This window comes from Myodes glareolus, chromosome 5, assembly GCF_982192425.1.
Source record: "Myodes glareolus chromosome 5, mMyoGla1.1, whole genome shotgun sequence".
Lineage (NCBI taxonomy): Eukaryota > Metazoa > Chordata > Mammalia > Rodentia > Cricetidae > Myodes > Myodes glareolus.
The window spans coordinates 65796971-65812720 of NC_142030.1; the positions used below are offsets into that span (position 1 = coordinate 65796971).

Consider the following 15750-nt stretch of genomic DNA (forward strand, 5'->3'; position numbering starts at 1 on the left):
GGGTCATGCCCTGGAAAGTCAGTCTGCAGAGGACAAAGGACCTCTCTAAACTCAGGTGACTGACCAAATAGTTTTCATGAAAATTGGTCAAATAAAAGGTGTTTTCACTTGAGAAAAATCCTTAAGAGTGAGGTCCCGAGATTCCAAAGCCATCTGGTGCTTGGGGGAAGATGCCAACTAAGCCATAGAGAAGATTCTGGCATGGCTGGCCAGTTTCAAGTTCTGGCTTGCTCATTGAGCGAGGGGTGGCCTGCGGATTTCCAGTGGAATCAGGTTGCAGGCAGCGTCTGACGGGAAGGGACCAGGAGGTTTAGGTTTCATTCCAAGAGCTTCCCTCTGCTATTCTAGCACTGAAATGAGGAGGGAATGACGGCAGGCATTGCCTGTGACTCCTGGAGGAAGAAGGGCAGACAGAGCAAGTGATAAGGCAAAGCCAAACAAAAACAGAAGGGGAGGGAAATAAAAGAAAAACAAAGAAATGGTCAACTAAATTAATTGAAACCTTCGTTAGGAATTAGTGACAACAGTTAGAGATGGGGGCGAGGAGCTAATGGGAAAATAATCCCATTTGTGAATGGCATGCCAGTGACAGGAACTGGGCACAGACAAAGAGGTCTGGACTGAAGGGCAGAGAGGGGGCACTGAAGATAAGGCAGCAGCTGGTAGCCGTGCTGTGTGTTTTATCTGGAGGGTTGGGGGAAGGTAAATGACCTCAGTGACATAGAAATAAGCAAGGGAGTAGGGTAAAAAAAGACCAGATGGTGGGCTAGAAATAGGTTCCCCAAGTTCAGGAAATATTATGTTATCAGGGTCTATAACGCTTATCTAAGTCTTTTCCAAAGAGTTTCATAGCTGATCAAAGAAGTTCAGACAGAGCCCAAAACCCAGGAAGGGGTTACAACTACACAGTGGCCTCTAGCCTAGCTGTGAAGAGGTTTTTACAAACTGTTTGGACATGGCACACTGAGTGCCTGGGTTCAACTCCCCAGAACCTATGTCAAAGGCTGGCCTTTAGGGAGCATATCTTTAATCCCAGCTTCAGGGAAGTGGAATAGGTGGGTCCCTAGAATTTGCTGGCCAACCAGTGGGTGACCTCCAGTGACAGACCCCCACCTCAAACAATAATGTGGAGAAGCAATTAAGAAGGAAACTTAATGTCAATCTTTGGCCTTCTCGTGAAAGTACACACATGTGTATATGCACATACAATGTATCCATACAAGTATACACACACAGACACACACACACACAGACACACACACACACACACACACACACACACACACACACTAGATTTCATGGGTTTTTGTAGGACACTGATCTTTATCAGATTGGATTTCCTGCCTAAGCAGTAACCACTGGATAAATAAGAACGAGTCCATTGCAGAAACAGAAGAACATAAGCACCCGGGACAATGACGAGGCCATCTCAAGACAGTGTGGACCATATATGAGTTATTGAGTCAGTATCTGAGGATGTTCTGTGAGAGGTGTCATCTCGCTGGGCAGCCATGGGGAGAGGAGCACTCTGCCACCAGGGTCATGCCTGACAACAGCTTTTAAATCCTCGGGAAAACACCTGCTCATTTCTCTCAGCAGGCCTTGCCCCACCTCATGAGTTATCACTCTGTCTTTACCCTTCAGCATTAAAGCCCAATGCTAGTTTATATTTCTCTATTGGAGAATCTCCTTGGTGTTGCCCTCTGCAGCAGAGATGCCAGAATAAGTAATCAGACTATTATTTACCAGGAATCTCCAAAAGCATGAATTTAATCTAATTGTGGTGTTCTGAAAGATGTATCTAGAGGCCCTTGAGTACACTTTTAATTTAACAAAAAGCCATTATTATGGTCTTTCTTAATAACTCCGAAGTATCTAAATAAATTTGGGTGTCTCTTTTCTTCTCTGATATTCTCATGTAAATCAATCTCTCCTGTTTCTTCCACCCTCATTTATTGTTTTCATTTCTCGTCTGTGAACATTTTCAATTTGTCTTTGCTGTCCTGGTAAACAGCTATCAAATGCAGACTCTAAGAGGCGCTGGCTGTGTCCTGCAGCCACAGATATGGGAGGGCAAGGAGTTACCTGGAAAACTCCCACAGGAAAGACAAAAGACACAGTAACTATGCACTGCTTAGGACACGTCAACCAGGGTTCTCTCCCTGGTGGTTGACTCATACAGAGTGTTAGCACAAGAATGCTTGATTTTGTTGCCAGCATCAAAGGCCAAGGATGTAACCTCAAACACCCCATGTTTTTTTTTTAATAAACCATTAGAAACTTTGCTTACATAGTCCTGAGTTTTTATTTTTAGTGAAAAATTTCTTCTTATGCAATGAATTCTACGATCCTATACTCTTTCACCTGGACCTCTTCACCTGTGCAAGCTACAGCAGCTGACTTTACTAGATCAATACATAAATGTCCCAGTTTGCTTGCTATTTCCTGGGCATTGCTGGCAGGACTGAGATACGAGACTATTGCAATGCAAATCATTAACAGACTTTAGATATAGGCTTTTTCTAATTCTTAGATATTCTTTTCTGTCTGTTTTGGGGAAAGTTTCAGGATTATATTTTACTTTAAGAATCTAGATAAATGAAATCCAGACAATATTAATAGGTTCTGAGCTTCTGTATTTGTGTGTGTGTGAGTGTGTATGTGTGTGTGTACAATTATTTGAGTTCATCATAAAGGGTTCTCAAATTACTTGTGTATGAAGAGGATACACAACTTCTTTAAGAACTTACCCTCTATTAACAGGTCTAGGATCCTGTAAATAGGTTTTAGTGCCTGAAGCTTCAGTAAGTAAGACTTCTTTTGAGAGCTAACTTTTACCCATTTTAGCTTTCTCTCTTGGCCATGGGCAAGACACTTTTAAACTAAATGGAGCTACTTTTCTACCATTCCTGGAAATTCAAGCTCCTCGTGTCCCTATCTATCAAATAGAACAGTTAAAACGTCTGGCTTCTTCATGAACTCTATTCCAGTTCTTCAACCTTACCTAAGTCACCCCTTAAGGATTCTCTCATTGACCTTTACTCAAAATCTTTCTTTTGGTAGGTCTTGAAACTCATTGCAATTGTTCATTATATACCCATTTTCCTAACCGGACTGTTAGTTCTCCCAGAACATACACTCCACCTTGTTCCTAAGCAGACCTGAAGAGTAATGAGGTGAACATCTGCTGAAAACACAATTAAACCAAAGAGTAAATGATAGACGAGAGAGCCATTCTATAAACAAATTGTCATTCATGCACACATACTCACACACTGTACTATTATATGGACACTACATATTGATACACACACACACACACACATACACACGACTGTATGAGTTAGAGGCAGACTGCTGCTGTATAAAGTTTCAGATGCAACTTCTCTGCTTTACAGAAGCATCCATTTGTAACTTTTTGTGTGAATGCCCTTTATTGACATTCTTCCTTGTCTGAAAGGCACAAATGCCTTTCTGCCACTTTTCCGTGGCATATCAACCTTAATTTCTCACAAAAGACTTTTGCCAGACCTGGATTTGGTTTCTCTGCTTAGAATGAACCTACTTCAGTCTTAACGTAGGTCCTATCAGAATGTTTGCAGAGTAATATCAGTACCCCTTATATTGGCTACTCACCTTCACTGTCTAGAACATAAAAAAAAATCCAGGAAAATAAGGTTTATCATTGATTTTTTCCATAGCTCTCCAATATGTATCATTATTTGGAAATCTGTCAGTTTTCAACTCAAGTGGCATTCTTTATATTCAAACCAATCTCGAATAATTTCTGGAAAATCATCTAAAGAAACATGGCACTAGTTCGGTACCCTGATTTAAATCATGATGTATGGCATCTTCTACTTTTCACTTATCTTTTTATTTCAGGAGGGAAAAAAATGCACCCATTTGTCTGGCATTGTTTTATAAACATAAACTCAGGCTGCTTATCACTTCTGCTCCAATGTCCTCAAGACACTCACTCCTCTCTTTCCTCCTAATAGTTACCCTATGATTTTATTAGTGTCCACAATGAGACCTCGTAGACAGTGAAGATCATAGAATAATGGAAATTCGAGATGGAAATGACAGATTAGGTGTCTTTGTCTATTTCCTGGGGCTAATGTTCTTGTCAGTCTGCCGCTCGGTGCTTTAGTCTGTCTTGTTCCAAACGACACCAGTGCTGGGACCTCTAACATTTCCCCCCGGGGGCTCTTGTCTGCATCCTAAGACTGTCTCTACATCCAGCCACAGGGAATAACAAAGGCTTTGCAATTACCAAGTGAAGTCAGGCCCATCCTCACACGCTATGTCTGCCAGGCTAGGGATGGGGAGGCTTGAGCGATTAAGCACCACATGCAATCACTGCAGAGGGCTAGGCTGGATCATTTAGAGGAAACGTGAAATGATATTTTGTAGTTGTTTTCTTCAGTGGCAAGATTGCAGGCTATGAGATAGAGAGGTGGTTATCCATCACCTTTTACAACATTTTACTCCGTAAGAATTGTGGTCAGCTGAGATTCTCGGCCATCACATAAGCTAAAGGGCTGGCTCCATAGCAACTGTGCCAACCGCTCGGCAGCGATGAGAGTCAGGGCACAATGAAGAATTTAAATAGTGACTGTTGTTCTATATTCACACCTCACTTGGCATCTATTAGCCAAGTCCTCTACTCTCTCACCAAACACTTCCCTTTAAAAATCTGTGGGCTGCCTATCTGCTGAGAGCACAGGTTCCATTTCCACAAAGCCATCCTTTTTTCTCATTGACACAAGAATTGTTATTCTCACTAACACAAGAATATGTTGACTTCCCTAACTTTTCTGACCTGTGACTCAGATTTCCTTTTCCTAACTTCATTTACTCTTGTTCGTATCCCTCAAGTTCAACCAGTTCCAGAATATTTGGCCTCTTCCACGTCTATGAGCATCTATCAAGCCTTGACTAGTCATTGGCTGGCTAAGTCATCGGAGCTGAGTTCTTCTCTCCCCTTATCATAAATCACTCCCTTGGGCTCCTCAATCACTTTTATTGCTCTTCTCCAAACTCTCACCCATTTGTCACCGTATTTATTGCTTTGAAAGTCAGAACTACACAGACAAGTCTAGGGTCTAGGTTTTGTTCATCAGAATCACATCGAAGGTGTTGATCATGGGCCCGGGAGTGAGAGTCTCTATGGGGATGTCAGCAATGGCACTGATTAATTTTTTTTTCCATTTTGTCAAGCTGCAAACACAGAATTTTCAGTCTAGGAAATCACTTACCAACAAGTCTTGCCTCAATTTCCTTCTGATTCTCCCTAGTCCACTGATTGCTATTAATAGTTAGCATTTATTGATCCTTCCCACCATTTACCCAATGCGGAACGCAAACTCTCAGAATTCAAAACAAGACACAAAAATTGCTTTTAAAAGTGACAACATAAAATATACACTGGTGATGGCTCTCTAATGATATATGTTTACTTAATTTCATTGTCTCATAGACTTAAAACCTATTAACTTGGTAAACTTACGACATGTATGTTTTATTACAATAAAATAGTAATAATAATAATAATAATAGGCAATAGACAAAGTAACTACTTTTCCCAAGTCACATGTAGTTTCAAGAAAGTAAAAGTCATACAAAGAAATGGCAACTGGGGATCGGGCAGAAATACTCTTCGTAAGCACAGAGCACTTCCTGAGTCTCATATGTCACACCTGCTGACAGTGCCGGCAGCAACATGTTTTGAGGCCTGTTAGTCTCTCAAAGGACTCATCAAGCTCCAAGAGAGCTACAGCAGAATCTGTATGGCTTCACGTGTCTCCAACAAAATCACCAGCTAAGTTCTGCCTGTGGAATTCTCGTGGATGGAGGTGGAGTGAAAAGCAAGAGAAAGGCAGCTTCATTTTCAGATCCCAGCTGGAGGCTGCAGGGCTGCGAGTCAGAGGCAGCATCTCCTGACTCATAAATGGAAGAATATATGGCATGGACGTCATCGGCATGGCATGACTATGGAAAGGCACAGTGACATTTTTACTACAGACTGTTCAGAATTCAAGCACCCATGAAGTCTACTTCTTTGTGCACAGTTACTCCCATCGTGCCTGCGAGAGAAAGCAGTGACATAGGAACCGCCGACATGCTGTCTTCCGACATGCTGTCTCACTTACCCCTGGTTTGTTCCCCATTCATTCCGAATGCAAAGATGCTTGTGGACAGGGTCCTTCATGTAACCTTCGTAGCACAGACATTCCCCTTAGCATCAGGGTAGGAAGAAAAGAGAAACACATACCAATCAACTACTGTGTCGATGCTTGAGAAAATCAGTGTGAAATGATCAGATTAATCCCCGACTTCGTTAATAGAGTAAATGATACAATATAGCCCACTGAGTCACACATGCCCCTTACCACTGCCCTGATGAACAAATCTCCCCATTTTCTAATGCATGATGATTTTATACTTTGAGAGATCTTAACATCTGCAAAACACTTGTGTGAAGGCACTGCATGCACAAAAACCATCACGTCTTTGAGGAAGGGGACATTTTATGCTTGTTTTCTCAATAACACAGCAATTAGCAAGTGATGGTCATATTTAATATCCATATGTAAAGTCTTTCTAAGACTCTGAAACCTAAGTATTGTTACTATATGATGCTGATAAGGGAAGTCAAGCCTTGGACAAGGTATGAGACTTGTAAGCCTCTTAAAAATGACAGTATTAGAACCTATGATGATGTCACTTGAGATACTGTCATCACGGATGTTTTGAGTCCACAGAACTGCCATGGCATTTAAAGGAGGTTGCAATTTTTCTCTTCTGTTTTGATGGGAACTACGTTTTCTAGCGAAAAGTGCCTAGTTATCTTCTGAAGCTAGTAAACAAGCATCGCCTCCACCCTGCACAGCTCAGACTTCCTGTTCTTTCTCCTCATTAGTTTTCTGGGAGTTTGTTGCTGTTGTTGTTGTTGTTGTTATTGTTGCTGTTAGTTTTATTTTTGCATTCTAAGACGTCCAATAGGCTTCTGGAATTGCATGTAAGATTACCTATTTGTGGGCTTCACCCTTTCCGAGGCAGGGTTGCATGATGCTTATCTAGTTAAGAAGCAAACGTGAGACCTCCCAAAGGACTGACACCCATAGCTCTGTTGAGGACCAGTCCTGAAGACAGCAGCCACTGCTTCCTGATGTGACTGTTTTTGTATATGACACTACTTATTCCTAAGCTACTGTGACATGTTACATTAAAGCATTTGCTTTTAATCTTCTAATGACTGATTATTTAATTTATAACCAATGAAATAACAAAGTGTGATTTCCTGAAATTAGTAAATAACAAATTTACAAAGGTACCAAGTCCTGAGGAGACAATATACATACAGTTTATTTATCTCTCAAGGAAGAGAAACAAGGTAGATATAAATAAAATAACAGCTTTAAATGTTATTTCCTCTTTATGAAAATAAAACTTAATAAAAATAAAGAGAATGTGCCTGATATGAGAGGAGAAGAGTCTGAACAGTGTGAGCAAGATAATTTTTGTTTAAGAATTTAGCTCATACATTTTAAGATTTCCCTAGAAGCTATTGCCTCCCAGGGCCTCTATACCAAATAATAGTTACTTAACCCTCATCCGCAAAGCACTCAACTGGTGGACTAGTGAAAATGGGTAACTTCTTAATTTTAGATAAATCTAAGGAATATTAGAGATCAGTACACTGTTTCATGTACAGCAAATTCTGACGCTAGCATCACAGGCTGTGCTGGAACCTACTGACCTGCTTTGGGTCCAAATTTATTACCTTCACTGGTACTAGGTTATAGCTACAAATGACCATGGAGATTAAAGTGCAACATCAAAAAATACAGCTTGAAATTGGGTTGCTAGTGATAAAAAATCTGTCAACAATGACCACCTTTTGATACAAAGAAAGAAAATTAAGATTTAAAAAGGAGGTACTAGGGCAAAGTAAAAGGAGAATCAGACTTTATACCTTAAGAGTTTCAAAAAAAGCACAAACCCCAAACTGCAAAGTACACAGGGCAAGAATAATGTTAATTTCCTCAAACAGATAGGCTTTTCATAGGTATAGTCCTGTGTTGTGACAGGCTCTAGGCAAAGGCAATTTATGGGTGACTTTGGCTCATCCGTACAGTCCATCACAGTGGCAGGAAGGTGCCATCTGCAATCAGGAAGCAAAGGACGATAAATGTTGGTCCTCTGCTGTCTTCGTCCTTTGTATGCAGTCTGGGACTCTAGCCCATGGGACAGTAACTGTTATATATAGGACAGGTCTTCTCACCTCACTTACCATAAATAATCCTTATGGACATGCGCAGAGGCTTCTTTCTTCCATGATTCTAGGTCGTGTGAAGTTGGCAATCAATACTAACCATCAAATTACGGTTCAAAGTTAAATCATTAAAATGTTTAGACTAAGAATGTGGCTCAGTGGTAGAGTATGTATTGCTCAACTATAAGGACCTGAGTTTGGATTCCCTGCACCCATATAAAAGCCAGCCACAACAATGTGTACTTGTAACCCTAGGTCTTGAGGTAGAGACAGGTGAGACTAGAGAACTCTACCAGAAGGGGTGAACTCCAGATTCAGTTAAAGACCCTGTGTCAATTTAAAAAAACAAAAGTATAGACAGCAATAAAAGAAGATAGCTGAAGTGGATCTCCAGACTCTATTGCACACCCAAAGACATACCTGCATACATGTGCACACACAGGATATATCATACATACACAAAAAGAAAAAAGCAAATAAAACTTGATTGGTTTACAGATAACAACATCATATATATATATATATATATATATATATATATATATATGAATTAACAGGTTGAAAGCTCAAATATATCTTTTCATGTGGGAAATATACTCTTCTGATTGTCCTTGTTGCCAATTAGAATGCTAGTAAAGAGTGTGTAACCATAAGAGAGTGTCGAGCACAACATTCTGATTCCCAGAATGGTCTCAACTGGAGCTGGGGTTACAGCTCATTGGTAGAATACTTGCTCAGCATGCATTGAGACCTTATGTTTCATTCTGGGCTTCACACAAACTAGACAGGGTAGAGAACGCCTATCATCCCAGCACCGGGGAGGGAGAGGCAGGAGGTTCAAAAGCTCAAGGTCATCCTCAGCTACAGAGTGATTTTAAGGCCGGCCCGGGTTGTATGAGACTCTGACTCAAAAACAAAAACACAGAACAAGAATACTCTCAGCTGGACCCCTTGTCTAGAATTAAGGATTAATGATAAAAGAGTAGCTTCTTCTACATCTGGTATCTGGTTACCACAAAACATGTAAAAATAAATTCAGTAACAACTCCAGGTTCAAGCAGAGACCTATTTTCCTAATGACGTAAATACCTACCATTTGTGCAGTGCGTTTACCTTCTCAGATTGCTTTCATGGTCATTATCTCCACATGAGTCTTCCATCACTTATTACCATGTGGGGACAAGCTGCTGACAACAGATAAAGCTTTCTTCCATATAATGGCATATGCCACACAAAGTCAGAGAATCAGGAATTGTCAAACAGACCAGGCTAGAGTTTGGGGATATCCAAAATCTGCCTCTCAACAGATCCTCATTTCTAGGATCCACCAAACTTCCCTCTTCTTTATTCCTCCCCAATCCAGTTTGGCCATCTATACTGCAAGGAGTTCAGACTTGATGAGGAAAGTTACTATGGAAACCAACTGCTAAATCTTGACTTTAAGAGGGGTTTCGTGTAAGCACAGACTCCGACTGTTAGCTGTGAATTTTAAAGACCCCACAAGGGTGTTGGATGCCCTCCTAAGCCGAAGTGTTACAGTCTCCGCATCTGCTGTGACAGATGGTAGGGAACACATGAGGCACGGACGCTGTGGCGGTGTACATAGGAATCCAATGGAGAGACATGGCATGGTCACGGAAAAGTGCCCAGCAAGGAGAGTGTAACACGTCACAGCGGCTGCAGGAGCAATTCTGTGGATCACACTGTCAGGGAAGAAAGCCCACTGCAAGATGTTGGCACAGCGGATAGAGACCTCTGTACCTACTTTTGCTTGGTACCTTGGGGACAAACACCTTTGAGCCACCTTTCATGGTGAACAGGCAGAACCTTTGTTCATTTTACAATTGAAGGACTGAGTCACAACTTCATCTAAGAATTAAGAAAGGCCTTGAAGCAAGGGTTCCTTGGGTTGACTGTGTTCACCACAGTTTGTTTTATTATAAAACCAAATTAAGGCCAGAAGCCCTGAGTCATTACACTGCTTCGAGTAGTGGTTGGCTTTTATTAAATAGGACTGGCTGTCCCTTGTCTAAAAAGAGAAATGTTCATCTGGACATGGATAACACCAAATTGTCTAATAATCCCCCACCACTGGGCATTAGCAGGAATGGGGCAGGCCCAGGTTTGAACAACCCCCAGGAAACTGAGAAAGAAGACTTGGAACATGGTAACACTCCCCCTGAAGGAAAAGGGTGTTTTGATGGAGTTACAGAAGTAAACTGGGGATGAATGTTCACTCTAGGTTATAGCAACAAAATGGAGGCTGAGCTCTCCTGATTAATTGGGTTAAAAATGCCTGAGATAGAGAGAGATGGGGTGCAGAGAGAGGGGCACACAGTGACTCAGAACAAGCAAAGAAGCTGAGGCTGAGTTGTCTGGAAACCTGGCCCATGTCCCTTAGCAGGGTGATACATTTTGACCTGTTCGTGTCGGCCATAGAAAGATCTGGGAAACAAGGGTTTTGAGGAGGACATATTAGATAGATACTAAAACAGCCAAGTTTGAGTTTTCATGTATGCCTGCAAAAAAAAAAAAAAAAAAAAAAAAAAAGACTGCAAAGCTTGAAAAAGGCAATGGAGGCTGTGGCCAGAACTGAGGTGGCTGAGAAGTAAAGCAGGTATCTCGGCCTCGGCTGCTGCTCAGATGGCAGAGCAGAGGCTTGGAGCAAGCAGGGAGAAAGCCGATGCAGCTAGGTAGTCTGCCTCCAGCAGACAAAATAAAAACAAACAACTGCAAAGTGTTCCCCCTTAGAACTTACAGGAAGCGTCAGCCTAAGATAGGACCCAGTAGACACCACACTACACAACCTTCAGGCTTTGTCACTATCTCAGCTCGACCAGAGATGCTCCTGAGAGGCCAGTCTGGCAGGGTGGACAAGAAGACTGGTAGTTGGCAAACACCCTCATCAGAAACTGAGGCTTTCAACAGTCACTCAGGAGGAAAGAGAAGAATCCTAAGCCCACCATCTAGGTTCCCTTCCAGAAGGGCAACATTAGGAGAAACATCGTAAAAGGACCAGACTTGTGAATTCTGGTCTGGCGTGCAACCTGAGCTATAGTTCAGCTGGGTCTTAACTAGGCAGTGGTTAAGGCAGTTTGGCAACATTGTCCTAAAGTGAGGATAAAAATATTGTCACTCTGTAGTATTGTGAGGGAGTTTTGATTGTCTACGCTTGGGGTCAACATGATGAGCTCCTGATAAACACTGCCTAGCGTGATTCTTGCCATAATCATTTCCCACCTGTCATTACAAAGCAGTGGGGAGATGGACCACAGTCTGTCGTGTGAAGTCATCAGCAGTCTGAACCGAACTTAAAAGCATCCTAGATCTTCCCAAACCTGGGTCCTAGGACTGACCCGTCACAAGTTGATATCTGACAGAAGAGGATCACGGTGCTCAGCGAAGCTGCAGGTGGCAGGTACAGACATCTTGTCTCTACTTTCTCAATCCCACCCACGCATAACCAGGTCTGATCAGTTGGGATGACTAGAACATTTGCCAGTGACAGTTTGCTATTGTCCAGGCTGGTCTCTGAGCTCCGCCCCTCCCATGTAACACGGTGTCAGAATGTAAGTGGAGGGGAAGGCTGGAACTGAAATAACCCAGCAAGTTTCCTATAGCCCTGGTACATAGGCAGCCCCCGCACATCTTTAGGAGTTCTGAGATCATGATGGCGGTATAGGAAGAGGGAACACAACCCATTTCCCTCCTTCAGCTCTTCTATTCTTCCTTTGTCATATTTATTGCCCATCTCAAACTCAAGTGTCTAAAGCAATATCAACTCATTGTGCCATGCCTGTATAGGCCAGAGGGGACTAATATGGGTTCTCTGGGGCTAAGATCAAAGAGCCTTCAGAGCAAGTCTCTACAGAGTTACGCTCCTTTCTAGAGACTATGAGCAAGAATCTGCTTCCTTGCTTCTCCCCCTGCTAAGGGCTGCCTGCACGCCTGGTTCATGACTCGTCCTTCATCTTCAAAGTATACAATACCTTGATGAACCATTCTTTCATCATGGTACTTTGACCTGCTCTCCCTTCTACTTTGGAGAAGTATTGTCATTGAACTGGGACACCCAGATAATCTAGGGTGATCTTGCCTTTGTAACACTAGCTGTTAGGCAACCTCAGCTCTGTTTACCATTTTACCTTCCTTTGGCATGCAACATGACACACCTACAGATTGTGGGAAGGGGGATGTGGGCCTCTGGTGGAGTGAGTCCACGTTTCTGTCTCTCACACCTGGTGTTGTGGAGTGCTGTGCAAATGATGTCTAAATACACATGTAGATTTGGGACACTTTTAGGAAGGCTGCCTAAGGGGAGCTCCAGGCACCAAAGGCTGCTCCTTCCCAGTGCCTGAGCATCTGTGTTTGTGTGCTTGTGTGTTTATGGGTACGTGTGTCTGCGTGAAAAAAATACACAAGTGCATTTGCACAGCCCTATGAATCCATATGGGCAGACCCCTCGGCTCGGCTGGGAAAGCACATGTCCCAACACTCTGACATTTCCAAGTAAGCTAGCTGGAGGATTGCAAAAAATAACGTCGACTTGACTCGGAGCCAATTCCCACACTCAGCTCTTTGGAGAAAGGCTCTAGGATGGAGTGTGGGAGGCGATAAAGTTTCTTAGTGATGAGCGTGTGGGATGACCACATCATTCCATGTGCAGAGAGAAGAAGCACGGGAGGGGGTTTCCAATTCCAGCGTTAATGAAAACGAGAGGCTCCACAGCATCGTTTCTCAGCTGCCGCACCAAATGGAGATGTCCTACCTTAGCTGCAGGTCTTGGGTTCCTATTTTTAGTACCCTTGTGACTTTCTAGTTGGTAATTCATTGGTTATCACAGATACCAGGAAACAATTTGCAGGGGAGGGGCTTGCTGAAGTCATTTTGTAGGAAGGATTAGAAGTTCAACATCTGGAAGGGGCTGAAGGGTAGACAGGAAGACTTCTTTGGTACAGACAACCAACTTCCTGGCACACCCAACAATAACGAATGCTCAGTACAGGTTGCCTCCTAAAGAGTTGAGTGACATATATATTGGAGTAGGCATATCTGAACAGACCATGTTACCTTTGATAGCCTTATTTCTGCTTGGTTTCATGAAAGGTTAAAGACCAACTCTCCTTGTAGGTAGCCAAAGGACTTTGGGCAAATCTGGCCCAGATAATCAAACGTTAGGCAAGGTAAGAAGGTGACTGGTGTCCAACCCTCCCAAGCATAGAACAACCAGTCCCCTCCTTTCCATGTGTAACTGTGGGCCCTTTATTTCCTTTCAAGGCAAAAAGGAAGCATGCAAGGTTCTCTGGAGTTCTCGTTGCTCTCAGAAGTGAGTTTAACAGCTAAGATTGTCCCAAATCCTCCTAATCCTAACCAGCTGGAGAACAAGGGTACCAGAGGCCAGCTCTGCTACATGGAGAGTTCCCACCTCTGAGACAAGCTCTTTTTAATTTCTTCCAAGCACGCTAGCTTTTGGGCACGGTGCACAGCCCATCTGTTTGGTTTGGTGTTTGCCTTGACAGCGTAGGAGGAACGGCGAGTAAGCACCGTCTTAGACATCAGATGTTGAAAGTGCTGTACTTTCTCCTCCATATGGGGACCTAGAATCTCTGTCATGGGCCCACGTAAAATAAGTTTAAAACCTAAGAACATGAACTTTAGATGTCACAGTTACCTGCTACTTTCTCAGAGAGATTTAATAATAGAGTACCAAAAAATGCACATTGTATATCTTAGGCCACATCTGTAGAAAGTCCTTGCTGAACACCCCGCCTCTCTCTCCAGAGTTCCACATGGTAGACAAAGATCTTGAGGATTTGGCTCACAACTCTTTCCTTTATTGTATAGTATTACACTACTTCTCCAGGGAGATTCTACCTGTGATACTCTAGTTCCTGAAAATGGTCTTTGTGTAGAGGCCACTCTTTATGAACCTCTTATTATAGTTTGAATGTGAAATTTTGTCTATAGGCTTCCATGTTTAAATACATGGTCCCCAGTTGGTGGCAGTGGAAGGCTGGAGAAACTTTTGGACAGGAAGTTTTGCTGGCAGGTGTAGAGCCACAGGGGGAGAGGTAAGGGTTAAAGGTTCTAGGCTAGCTCCACTTCCAGTGAGAGCTGGTTTCTGGTCCAGAAAGATGTAATAAGCCACGCCACCACTCCCCTCCATCATAGGCAAAACCCCATATACCAAGCTTTCCCTGTCATGATAGACTGTGTTCCCTTCCGCTACAAGCCAAAATAGAACCCCTCTCCTCTAAGTTGCTTCTGCTAGATATTCTGCCATGATAACCAGAAGAGTAAACCTTTTCCTGCCACAAAAGTATACATTTCTCTGGCATACAGACCCAGGCTCCCCAGCACGCATGCTTCCGGGGTAAGGCAGCAGCTGCACTTCACACCACCTGAATCTGAGCCTTACTCAGAACTACCCTCGCCTTGCTTGACGGAGTAACACACTTAAACACGTCTACAGCCTTTGTGCAGTGATCTATCACTAAGATTCATTGGAAGAAAAATAACCTCCCATGTGCCCTACATTTCCTTGTGGAGAGGTTTGTTTTAACAGTACTTATAAAAACAAAAACCTGAGAGCCTTCTAACTTTAAAGTAATGAGGCTGTTTAAATGAGCTGTGATACAAATGCACAGTGCAACAGCAAATAGCCATTAAAATGTTACTGAAGATTATGATTATGGAAAATTCATACAATAGAATATTAAGGACACAAATTCAGGAAAACTCAACTGGACTTCCTATGCTTCCAGGAAATCTTTTTAAAACTATGCAAAGGCTAGTGATGGAAAGAAAAGACATAAAAAGTTTTAAAGTGATTTATCTAGGAGACAGAAATCCAGATGACTATCATTTCCTTCTATACTATTTTTTATAATAAACATAAATTAATTTTGCAATTATAAAATGGCTAGTCCCAGTAGGTAGATAATGACAAAATGGGCAATGGAGGTTGTTCCAAACTGTCCTTTCCATAATAAGGCTGCAATTAAGATCTTGTCCAGGCTCCTGCCAGACTATTGCAGGTTTTTATGCTCAGTGACTCAACACATGGTGATATCCATGGGCGGTCTACTCACGAAATGGAAAGGGGACAGTGGAATTGGGAGAAATGATCTGAGTCTCAAGGGAGTGATTGCAAAAGGCATGCTCTCTCTGACAGTTACCCGCTTCCCGGTGCTCCCGCCTACCAGTTTCGGGGTCACATTGATGTTCACAAGGGTCCAGGAGCCGCCGGGCACAGAGGTCCATGGCCCAGGGCCCACTGGAGTTCTGCTGCGAGAAGAGAATCACTTGGGCAGGGTTCAGCCAGTCACTGGCATCCAGCTGGCTTCCCTCCAGCAGGATGAAGCGGCTCCCTACAGGGTGACAGAGAAGAAACGTGTCTGCCGATGCACACACAATACATAAGCGCAAGTCATCAGAGATGACGGTGTCCTAATCCAGGGCCATTACAC

The 15750-nt window shown here is 42.8% G+C and overlaps 1 protein-coding gene across 2 annotated transcripts in view; it reads right to left on the reverse strand.

Moving 5' to 3' along the window:
- Astn1 (astrotactin 1) overlaps nt 1-15750 on the reverse strand; it is a 321086-nt gene that overhangs the window by 145686 nt on the left and 159650 nt on the right. The window contains exons 7-8 of one of the 2 annotated variants that reach the window (XM_087906372.1): nt 15484-15651; nt 6156-6240 (exon numbers count right to left, since the gene is read on the reverse strand). In XM_087906372.1, coding sequence (XP_087762498.1) covers nt 6156-6240; nt 15484-15651 — 253 coding nt within the window. Of the gene's footprint in view, nt 1-6155; nt 6241-15459; nt 15652-15750 lie in introns of both variants that reach the window. The other variant, XM_087906373.1, reaches the window with a different exon arrangement.